Below are 12,508 nucleotides of genomic sequence, written 5' to 3' on the forward strand. Positions count from 1 at the left end.
AGTTCTGTATGTGTTGTTTGATGAATGACACCGACTGAAATGTTGCAGTAGTCATTACTATACATTTATATTGCATATGTTTCCATTTATTTTATGTTAATTCTGATGATTATTAAAAATTATACCAGATTTACTGGGCGTGAAGGTTAGATCCTGTTTTATTGCGTTCTTTCCCTGACAGATATCAAAATTGAACTTTGAGCTCATTCACTGCTGTTTTCTCCATTGAAACCATTACAAGCATTTATATGGACCACTTTAGTGCTCTTCTCTTCCCCACATAATTTACAAATGTTGTCTTATTAGGTATTAATCATTTGAAATTAAATGAACTTAAATGAATAACACAAGTAAGTAGAGCAGGTAACAACACAAGAAGTTTAGAAAACATGGGTTTTTTGCCACAAGAAGGTGAAGGAGACATAGAGGGAGAGAGTATTACTAGCTTAGTATAGCATAGTATTTCATGATGTTCTCTGGTAAAAAGCATTCACTATCTGAAAATGAATTATAAAAGTAATAATAATTATTGACTGTGTGCTGACAAAAAAAGGCACAAGAAGAGGAACTTAAAATTTTCAGAACCAAATGTTCCTTCCCAAAGAATGAGTGGTTCAGATAGATGTCAATGATTCTCTGAAGCAGTATAATAAGCTGCTGAAAATAAAGGCAATGAAAAAGCCTTGCACCTTTCTGGATCTTGTTGTGTAATCTGCATCTAGAACTAAAAATTCCACAATGTTATTCTTAGCACATTAACAGTCCTTGCCAGTTCCATTTTATGCCTGTTTTTATTTCCTGCTGTAAGACTGACTTTTACCTTCTTTCGTGAACAGGTATTTGAGAGTTTCTGTGGAAAAGACATGTTAGTGTGCTTCTGAATGTACAGATATCTAACAAACACAAACACGTATTGGGTTTGGAAATGAATGAAGTTTACAATCAGACAAATGTAAGAAATTCTAAAAAACAGATCTAGAATGTAGATGTAGCATTGGGAACAAAACTTTGAGTTATATGAATAAAACTGCCAAAGTTAATGGGGAAAAACAAGATGTGTGACAGCATAGGAATATTTCGCAAATAACTCCCTTAAATTGTGACAAAAACAAACAAGTAGAGTCTCAAATAATGAAGTTTAATGTTATACACTGAAATAAATTCGAAAAAGTGTCGTAAGGGGAGTAGAAATTCTTCTACAACTGTTATGAAAACCGGTTGATGCTAAATGTTTGGTTTTCAGTTTCAAGTTACTGTAGATCTACATCATTACATCTTTGAATGAAAGAAAGCTTAGTGTATCCCTGTTTCATCATTATCACATTTACCTGTTGATAATATAAGGTTTTTTCCCAAATTTGTCATTCGAAAAATGCAGGGTCATCTTACATTTGCAGATTAAACTGTTGCTGCTCAGCTTAACATTTTTACATTGTGTAATATATTAAATAGTGGTTGGCTGACATTTACAGGTGAAGCTTTGGCAATTGAAGCCACATGCAGATTTGCTTTGAAGAACTCGGAGGGATTGGAAAGTGAACAGGGAAGCTGGGGGCAATTTCTTCATGCAGTCAACCGTGGGAATGTGTACCACATACCTTCGCTTTTGATGAGCATCTACCCATGTTTAAACTGCAGTTTGTATGAATCCATTCGTAGTCAAAATTGAATTAACTTTTAAGACTGGGCAAGTACTCAATGGTAGTATACATTTCTGTAGGAGATGATAAAAGTCTAGACAGGGCAAGCAGTGTACGTGTTTCATGCACCAGTGTTGTCAACACTCACTGTGAGACATTATGTGAAGTGGTGTCAAGTGCTGTTTCAATGCAGCCAGTGAGAGAGCAGGAGGCAGATGACATGTTGGGAAACAAGAGGATGATATATAAATGCAAAATCCTCTGTGTATTCAGAAAAAGCAGCTGTGTTCTCAGGTCCCACCATGAACATAACCTTGGAAATCATGATATATTTGGAAGAAATGGCCAAGATTGTAAATTTCTTTCTTGCTTGTATCACCTGTTGCAATTTCAAGTGTGATATTAGGATGGTGATGGTGGTGGTTGTGGTGAAACAGACAATGTGGTGTAACAGACAACTGGGTTGGATATTAATCAAGAAAGGAATGAAAGAAAACCATTTCTTTTTGTTTATTTTATCGCTCCTTGTATTATCAAAATGTTGACAATGATTAAATAGCATAAGTTTAGAACAGGTATAATGTTAAATTTTTTATGTATATATTTTGTCAATAAAACATTTTGCAATTTTAATTAGTCAGAATGTGGTAAAAATCAATTTTTCTCATGGAGCCAGTAAGAAAAGGGTTGGGGATGTCATATTGGGGTATTCTTATACTGGAGTAAATGTGGTATTTCACAGAACCTCCCCTACAGCAACTTACGTAATTTATAAAATCTTCATTTCTCAAAGGGCAGCTGGAGATCAAAGTTTTGCAGGGGGAGGAGGTGCTACAAATGTTTGTCTCTGTTTAAACATTTTGTACACTATTTTCTGCGACTAAAGTGCCTTGTTTTTTACAGCACTGTTCCTGCTTGATAGTGGGAGTGAGCTTTGGTTGTGGCAGGGTTGGTGGCCAGACACAACAGAAGATCCTAGTACACAAACAGGATCTGGTGCTGTGCGATGGCAGGCAGAGCGACGTGCTGCAATGCAGACCGCACTTGACTATGCTCATCACATGGGCAGGAGAAGAGCTTCTGCGTGGCTTGTGTGGGCTGGCCTTGAACCACTTGAATTTACTAATCTGTTTCCTGTGTGGACTGATAGGGATGATATAGCAGAACTTAACATAAGGGTCAGTATGAAATATGCACCAGTGCCTCTACTGACTTTAAGTTGTCAGTATCTAAATATTGTTACAGCAGTATAGTACTAACATCATAGAATCGGTGAGCTTGCTTCTTAATAAAGTTTGAGAAATGTAGTGTAATTAGTTGAAAATGATCCTGTGGGAGTTCTGTCACCACATGATGGTAGGAAATATTTAAAATACGTAGATGTATGTAGTTCATGTTTGCTGCAGTATATAATACAGGGGATTCCATTTAATTAGAAAATTTCTAATAAAGCACAATTTCTTTCATTCTCCCATGATATAAATCTGTCACTTGATAGGACCCTTTGACTTCCACTTCAGTGGTTTGCAAAGTTTAGTTAAATATATAACGAATATCTGAAAATATTTTGGCTAGTGTAGCATTTTTTAAGAAACTACATAAAAGGAAAGTATGTTTCTCTGAGAACAAAATGATGATATTTGAAACTGATTGATTCAGTTTCATTGTATTTCTTTCTAGTTTGACGGATCTGCCATCTCTTTTAGGCAATACTCGGACCAATGTGGTTAAAGTTTTAAAGTTCTGTGCCATGTCACATGTTTTTACAAAGATTTTAGGGAGAGGATTTTAACTTGTTTACTGTGTGACAAGCTCGCCCATATTTTATGTAAGTGGCCAGCCAATGTCACTTTCCTGTGGCATTCTTGTTGCTAAGTTTTCCCTTTCCTTCGGTTTTACTTTCTTATGTAGTCTTTTCCTTCTTTTCCTGCTTTCTTTGAGTGTGTTTTTCAGTTTTATTAGGTCTGTCCACATTCGTTCCTTTTAATGTGTGTCAGGGCACTGATGACCTCGATGTTGAGCGCCCATAAGCCCCAACACACACACACACTCTTTCTAGTTTGAGTATTAAATACAGATTTTCTTTTCAGATTAAGAGGAAAATAGCATCAAAAGCAAATATATTTCAGCTCAGTGATAAATTAAGGATAGTAGGTACCTCTATTATTCAAAAGATGATTGCATTGCATTGATGGTGCTACATTTCTGCATATTTTTGGAGCATTTTGGAACTGGGAGAAAAACTTGCCACAGGTTCAGTTTGTGTCTAACAAATGGGAAACAGGAGGTTGTCCTGAAACGTTATCAAACAGGGAAAGGGTGTTATTCAAGCATTTAGGAATCCAAATCTGCCATTCCTGTACATGTACTCCCTATAGCATACTAAACAGACAAATGATTTACATTTAGATAACACTTCTTTATCCAATGCACAAAAATGTGTGCACTTTTCTGTAGGTTCTTTTCTCAGCAAGTTTCTGGCAGAACTGAGAAATGTGAGTGTTTAAACCTAAAGTTTTCAGTGTAAGTCAAAGGCTTCCTTGTTGTGCATGTCTCTTCCATTGTGTACAGGAGTTACTTGTTGTCATTTAAAGACATTTGGTGTTACTTATCTGCATATATCATTACCATGATCTCCTCATATATATAATGTTATGTATTTTTTAAAAATATTTTACTAGCCTTCTGTTCATTACGTAGTGACTCATTCCAGGACAGACTAGTGTTGTCTTACATTGCCCCATAGAACATGTGAAAAAATTAAACTAAAGATAATAGACATTTGAAATACATCTCTTTTGTAAAAATCAAGCAATGGAAACTCCAGATAGGAGTACCAGTAACATAGGAAAAGACAGATTATTACTTCCTGTAAAGAAGACACATTAAGTTGAGACAGGCACAATTAAAAGACAAACAAAGCTTTTGGACATGGCCTCATCAGCAAAAGAGAAACACACACCATTCATACACACAAGCAAGCAAACATGACAGCCAACTCCAGTATCTCGGGCTGGAACGCTGGCATTCTGGCTCAAGATGCTGGAGTTGGAGGTAATGTGTTTTAGTGCTTTTGGAATTTCAGAGTAAATTCTAGAACCGCTTGGCCTTCCACTGTTTTGAACAAGCGATATTTTAGAGGTGAGTGGGAGAAACAAATATGCCCTACTGTGCATAGCCTCTTTGAATGTGCAGGTCAAAAAATAGTTATGAGAAAAAGATGGACCTGGCGGCTGAACGGCGGTGGACAAGTACTTGCTATACGGTACACAGAGTTTTCGTGTACGGGTAGAGAAGAACAAGAAAAGTTTATGTAGTATTCTGTGCTCTTTTGTGTCTGTGTGGATTGTAAAAAGACTAATGAACAATTGAATATAGATTTCTATATACATTCACATTTTGGACTCACTTGAGACTAGAGACTTTTAACTTATTATATGTCTTGGTTGTGAACAAAGCAAGACACATGTATGGTGTTCATAAATTATTTGGTTATCAAACCAATGATATCTGAATATGTGTCAATGAGTCTAATATTTAAGGACTAAGTTAGCTTGCAGAAGTTGTTGTCTGTGGAAGTTGAGAATATAAAGTGATTGAACTGAAGTGTATTCTAAGAGTACCCAAATTATTTCAAGGATAGAGAAGTAGTTTAATAAACTCTTTTAACCAGCTATAGTCTTTGGAGAAGAAGCTTTTGGGAGATCAGCATAGCTGATTACACAGAGAAGAGGATCAGCTACACACAACTTGCAAGTTAACTGACTTGAGAGATGTGTGAGCCTTGCAACCCAATACCACACTGTCTCATGTTGTCCGAAAAATGCTAGTGTGTGCAGGTGGTGTGCTTGCTTATGTGTGTGAATGGTGTGTGTTTGTCTTCTGCTGATGAAGGCTGTGGACAAAAGCTTTATGTACGTGTCTTTTAATTATGCCTGTTGGCAACCTAATGTGTCTTCCCTATTTCCCTTCAAATCTTTTATTATTTGGTAATTATTGCAGCAATTTTTTAGGGTAAGAAATAGACCATCAAAAGATGTGCTCCAATATTCTGTGCCCTTTTGTTGGGCATGCTGTTAGAGTTTTCTGTTGTCTCTGTTCACTCCACATAATAATCTCACAATTGCTAAATTGTAATGAAAATTTCTGTTCTATGTGTGGTGGTACTGATGGGTTCCAATCAAGTGTTGCTTTATTTCAGACGATACCTGCGATTTATAATATCCAAAAGCTTTACAAAATGAGAATTTTTGAAAAGTTTCACAATTTGTAACAAAGATATGGGGAATATCCTTCAAATATATTGCTGCACAGTTGTTTGAATTATCTCCTTTTCTGCTGCAGGATGGAAGAAAACCTGGAGAAGTACTTACAGTGGAAGATGAGCTAGCAAGACTGACATGCTCAACCTATCCCCCTGCTCAGCTGCTGCAGAGGCCACTACCTGATGGTGTGGATCCCACCTGCCTCGAAATCTATCTCGACCCTAATCATTTCCAGGTGGAGTATAATAACTATGAATATTGTTAAATAGCTTTGTTGTTGTTCCCTTGTGGTGCAATTATGTTAATATTACTGTATAATAATATCTAGGTACTATCAAGAAACAGGTTGTTAAAAATAATTGTCATTTAAAAAAATAATGTAGGAATTAATTTTAATTAACAACTTTACACTTTTGAAAAGTGGTCATTATGGAATAACTAATATTTTCAACAACGAATTTTGGTTTTGTCTGTACTAAATCTTTTCTCCAGATCATACATTAAATGCAAAACAGAGCATTTAAAAATATGTAAAAAATGATCTGAATAAAACTGAGTCTGAGAAGTGTACCTTGGAGCATAAATAAAATTGTTAGGTAAAGGGAGATGAGGGGGAAAGCTAGTCATACTTGTGTTTCTCAAGAGATTTGTTGACTCAGCTGTTCCCCCAGAAAAGTGAAGAACAGGATGGCTGCATTAGATAGCCTGTTGGGGATTGACCACTACTTTCCTTGTGGTTGTAGTTATTGTTGTTTTCAGTTCAAAGACTGGTTTGATGTAGCTCTCCACATTAGTCCATCCTGTGCAGGCCTCTTCATCTCTGGATAATTGCTGCAATCTACATCTGCTTGAATGTGTTTACTGTGAAAGCCTTGGTCTCCACCTACAATTTTTACCCTCCCTGGTGCTACATTGTTTAGTAAATAAATAGTTTGGACAGGGAGAGAATAGAAGCTTTCGAAATGTGGTGCTACAGAAGAATGCTGAAGATTAGATGGGTAGATCACATAACTAATGAGGAGGTATTGAATAGAATTGGGGAGAAGAGGAGTTTGTGGCACAACTTGACAAGAAGAAGGGACCGGTTGGTAGGACATGTTCTGAGGCATCAAGGGATCACAAATTTAGCATTGGAGGGCAGCGTGGAGGGTACAAATCGTAGAGGAAGACCAAGAGATGAATACACTAAGCAGATTCAGAAGGATGTAGGTTGCAGTAGGTACTGGGAGATGAAGAAACTTGCACAAGATAGGGTACCATGGAGAGCTGCATCAAACCAGTCTCAGGACTGAAGACCACAACAACACAACATTTGGTGATTATAATAAAGCAGAGTTTTTCCATCAGTTCATAACCATGGATGAAACATGGGCCCATCACTTTAAACCTGAGTTGAAGGAACACTCAAAACAATGGACTGAAATGGGAAAATAAGCTCCAATGTGCAGGCAAGGTCATGGTGTCAGTTTTTTGGGAGGCACATGGGAAAATTTTTATTGATTATCTTCAGAAAGGAAGAGTAACCACTGGCAACTGTTATGTGCAAAAACTAGTTAGTGAAATTCGAATTCCTTCCTCTTACACCGTATTCTCCAGATTTTGCCCCCTCTAATCATGTTCTGTTTCCAGACTTATAAATGGCTTGTTGGTAAAAGATTTGCCAGAAATGAAGAGGCAGAGTCTGCTGTTGATGGCTGTTTTGCAGAGTTCAACAGTTCTCACTATAAACAGGGTATTGAAGCTGTTGAACACTGCTGGGAAAAGTGTATTGAGCTGAACGGAGACTGTGTAGAGAAATAAAGATTTTTTTCCCCCAAAAAGTTTGTGTTTGCTTGTTAGGCTGCGTACTTTAGGGACAGCCCATGTATTTACCCATTCATTCTTCAGTAGATCTACATTTCAAAAACTTCTATTATCATCTTGTCTGTACTTTTAATTGCCTGCATATATCTTCCAAAGGTTACTCATAAGAAAAGTACTGTCAAAGGCGGTTTCCTGAGACTTAAATTTAGATTCTGCCCAATACCTGTCAATTCACTACATAATTTGTCTTTTTGCAGTATAATCCATGCTACATAGGAGCTACAGTGCCTGTCTCCAAGCTTGTAACAATGAGGAGACTGTGTAGTCTGGTGTAGTTTACAGAAAGAATCTTTTACTTTGCAGCTGTAACAGCAGTCAAAAACTTTATGTAACCGAGATCACATTAATACTTATTTATTTTCAACAACCAAGTTCGATAGACTTTGATGTTGTCTACTGGTCTTCAAAGCCTGTTGAAACTGGTTATCCAAAATAAATAAGTATTTATGCAATCTTGGCTATAGAAAGTTTTTTACCAAGTGAAACAGATTTCTTTTTTCATTTCTTAACATGAGAAATTTCTGGTTTGGTGATGGAATTAATTTGCACAGTAATAAACAAAGGACTAAAAGATAGCCGAACATCCACATAAAAGTACCCTATCTTTACATAAACCCTTAATGAAGAGACACATGTGAATATTTAAAAATAATATAGAATATTATTTATATAGCATTCACCTTTTGTTGTATACAGGATGGTCCATTGATAGTGACTGGGCCAAATATCTCACAAAATTAGCATCAAACAAAAAAACTACAAAGAACGAAACTCGTCTAACTTGAAGGGGGAAACCAGATGGCACTATGGTTGGTCCGCTAGATGGCGTTGCCATAGGTCAAACGGATTATTTTTTTTTTTTTCTTTTTTTTTTCTTTTAAAATATAGGAACCCCCATTTTTTATTACATATTTGTGTAGTATGTAAAGAAATATGAATGTTTTAGTTGGACCACTTTTTTTGCTTTGTGATAGATGGCGCTGTAATAGTCACAAACGTGTAAGTACGTGGTATCACGTAACATTCTGCCAGTGTGGACAGTATTTGCATCGTGATACATTACCAGTGTTAAAATGGACTGTTTACAAATTGCGGAAAAGGTCGATATCGTGTTGATCTATGGCTATTGTGATCAAAATGCCCAACGGGCATGTGCTATGTATGCTGCTCTGTATCATGGACATCATCATCCAAGTTTCCGGACTTTTCCCCGGATAGTTACATTATTTAAGGAAACAGGAAGTGTTCAGCCATATGTGAAATGTCAACCATGACTTGCAACAAATGATGATGTCCAAGTAGGTGTTTTAGCTGCTGTCGCCGCTAATCTGCACATCAGTAGCAGACAAATTGCGCTAGAATCGGGTATCTCATAAACGTCGGTGTTGAGAATGCTACATCAACATCGATTGCACCCGTACCATATTTCTATGCACCAGGAATTGCATGGCAATGACTTTGAACGTCATGTACAGTTTTGCCACTGGGCACAAGAGAAATTATGGGACGATGACAGATTTTTTGCACGCGTTCTATTTAGCGACGAAGTGTCATTCACCAACAGCGGTAACGTAAACCAGCATAATATGTACTATTGGGCAACAGAAAATCCACGATGGCTGCAACAAGTGGAACATCAGCGACCTTGGTAGGTTAATGTATGGTGCGCCATTATGGGAGGAAGGATAATTGGCCCCCATTTTATCGATGGCAATGTTACTTCAAGGTGTTTGACTGCATGACAGAATGGCGATGTACTTCCAACATGATGGATGTCCGGCACATAACTCGCATGCCGTTGAGGTGGTATTGAATAGCATATTTCATGACAGGTGAAATGGTCGTTGAAGCACCATACCATGGCCCGCACGTTCACCGGATCTGACATCCCTAGATTTCTTTCTGTGGGGAAAGTTGAAGGATATTCGCTATCGTGATCCACCGACACCACCTGACAACATGCGTCAGCGTGTTGTCAATGCATGTGCGAACATTACAGAAGGCGAACTACTGGCTGTTGAGAGGAATGTCGTTACACCTATTGCCAAATGCATTGCGGTTGACAGACATCATTTTGAGCATTTATTGCATTAATGTGTATTTATAGGTAATCACGCTGTAACAGCATGCATTCTCAGAAATAAGTTCACAAAGGTGGATGTATCACAGAGGAAAAACCAAAATAAAATGTTCAAACATACCTAATGTTCTGTATTTTAATTTAAAAAAAACCTGCCTCTTACCAACCGTTCGTCTAAAATTGTGAGCCATTTGTTTGTAACTATTACAGCGCCATCTGTCACAAAGCGAAAAAAGTGGTCCAACTAAAACATTCATATTTCTTTACGTACTACACGAATATGTAATAAAAATGGGGGTTCCTATTTTAGAAAAACGCAGTCAATATCCATTTCACCTATGGTAGCGCCATCTAGCGGGCCAACCATGGCGCCATCTGGTTTCCCCCTTCAAGCTAGACAAAATTCGTTCTTTGCAGTTTTTTCGTTTGACGCTTGTTTCGTGAGATATTTGGCCCGGTCACGAACAATGTATACTGTACCACCCTGTATACTGTAGTTCATTTTGTTTTGTTAAGAAGTAAGAGCAGTTGTTTATCTGTTCATGTAATGTGTGTATAAATAAGCAATCAGCAGTGTAGTGTTCTATGCCAAGATTAGCTTCATTGGAAATGAGAACAATTTTGTTTCCTTAAGTTGCTAGGTCAGATTCGACATATTTCAGAACTCTTTGTCCTTTATAAATGTGCCATGCTTCTTATTAATTTCAGAGGTTGTCATAAGGCTGTTTCACTTTTACAGGAGCTTCTTGGTATGTCAAAAGAAGAATTCTCTTCCCTTCCTTTATGGAAACAGACAAAACTGAAGAAGGATGTTGGATTATTTTAGGGGACACTTTTGTTCTTCCATATCAGTGTTAAATTTGGACAGTGCAAGATTGTGATAAAATGTGAATTCAGGTGTACTTGACATGAAGAGTATACTGAATATGTATGAAGACTAGTTTTGTGTTTGTGTACTGTAATTTTACTGCTGTGATTGGCTGTGTGATGTGTTCACAGTTTGTTCCTACTATGTTGCGGATAATGCTTAAGTGTTTTCAATCAATAGAGGTAGGAAACACATAAGTGCTGTGCTACATTGCTGTGGAGTTACACTAATGTGATCCTGTGCCTTTCAAAAAATGTGATGTTTGAAACTGCAAAATTTCATAAGTCATGTATGCATTTTTCAGACCTGCTGAAGCTTCTAGTCCAAATGCAAGTTGCAGTTTACATAACGTAAAGCAACATCTTAAATAGTTTCCTTGGTTTGCCAATGTTGCCTTAAAATTTGTCTGTTCTACAAATTTTTCTGTGATCTATATTGCTGATAAGAAAACTTTCCTCATTTTCTGTGTTCCAAAATAAGGCACACGTTTCCAGTGGTTTGAGTAATAGCTGAATTGCAGTGCATGTCTGTTTCAGTTTTAAAGTGTGAGATAATTTATATTAATGATCAGAAAAATGAATTTATTCTAACCTAACAGACTGAAACTATTTTCCCCCGTTGTTTTGTAGATGCTAACATTGATTTTAACACATCATAAAGAAGCATCTGCTACAACAAACAGTTGCAGTATTCTTTCCCCATCTCAAATTACAAATAATCATCATGTTTTATTTATGTTCTTAATACCCTCAATCCTCGAGTTTTGGTTAATGTGAAATATTGCTATTATTATGCATTCCTCACCAGTTTCTATTAACAGATGTTATACCAAAAGTTGTGTGTTTTCTGTTACCTATATTTTGTTGAATTTCTTATAAATATATGTACATTAAATTATTTATCATTTCAACTATCAGATTAAGCCACTGTCTTGTAAAAATAGAAACAAACAAACAAATAAACACACACACACACACACACACACACACACACACACACACACACACACACACACACTCTTCTTTATGAGAAGCTTGATTTTTGTACAGTTGTGACTTGCTTTGTGCGTAAATGAAATGTAAATTTTGACTGATTTACTTATATAAAAATATATATTTAAAATACTTTTTTGTACATAACATTTTATTTATAAACTAATATAATGTAAATTAAAGTTATTACTTATGATGTTCACTTTTTAATTTATAACATGTAATCCACAAAACTGCTAACATATTGCCACTAATACCTATATTTGGTGCAGCTGCATGGGACACAAAGTAAGGTTAACTTTATATGGAGCCAGTGTTTAAATAATTAGAAATGTTTTCAGGTAGATTTTGCACGTCTGTGTTAGAGAACGCAGCAACACCTTATGGCTTTTGCCCCCAGATTTTAATGTGCTATTGGTGACTGACTTCTGTTAGCTCAGTAGACATTGGTTGCTAAACTAGGTACTTTGAGGCCATAGTTTGATGTAATTTTTATTGTGGTCTTCATCTGATGACTGATTTCATGCAGTTCATGACAGCATTCTCTCATATGTTCAGATAATTTCAGCAATAATAATATTACTGTAATATATAAAAAGAAGAATTTTGAGGTACCACGTAGAGCGATCATACGATAACAGACATTAATGCAGGAATCACCCCATAGTATCACTTCCATTCTATTAAAATGAAATAAATAATCAGGAAAAATTAAAAACTAAGCCACACCATACAAGTTTGATTTGCTGTTATGTTATATGATCAACATTTCCTGATGATTTTGACTCAAGTAGTAGCAG

The 12,508-nt window shown here is 36.5% G+C and overlaps 1 protein-coding gene across 4 annotated transcripts in view; it reads left to right on the forward strand.

Annotated features, from left to right (window-relative positions):
• The window catches only part of LOC124606641 (supervillin), a 172,396-nt gene extending 160,718 nt beyond the window's left edge, over nucleotides 1-11,678 (forward strand). For all 4 annotated transcript variants that reach the window (XM_047138638.1, XM_047138639.1, XM_047138640.1 and 1 more), the window contains 3 exons: nucleotides 2,544-2,818; nucleotides 5,985-6,140; nucleotides 10,588-11,678. In XM_047138638.1, coding sequence (XP_046994594.1) covers nucleotides 2,544-2,818; nucleotides 5,985-6,140; nucleotides 10,588-10,674 — 518 coding nt within the window. In that variant the 3' untranslated portion in view covers nucleotides 10,675-11,678. The remainder of the gene's footprint in view (nucleotides 1-2,543; nucleotides 2,819-5,984; nucleotides 6,141-10,587) is intronic.
• Nucleotides 11,679-12,508: the final 830 nt, after the last annotated feature.

Source organism: Schistocerca americana, chromosome 3 (genome assembly GCF_021461395.2).
Source record: "Schistocerca americana isolate TAMUIC-IGC-003095 chromosome 3, iqSchAmer2.1, whole genome shotgun sequence".
Classification (NCBI taxonomy): Eukaryota; Metazoa; Arthropoda; class Insecta; order Orthoptera; family Acrididae; genus Schistocerca; species Schistocerca americana.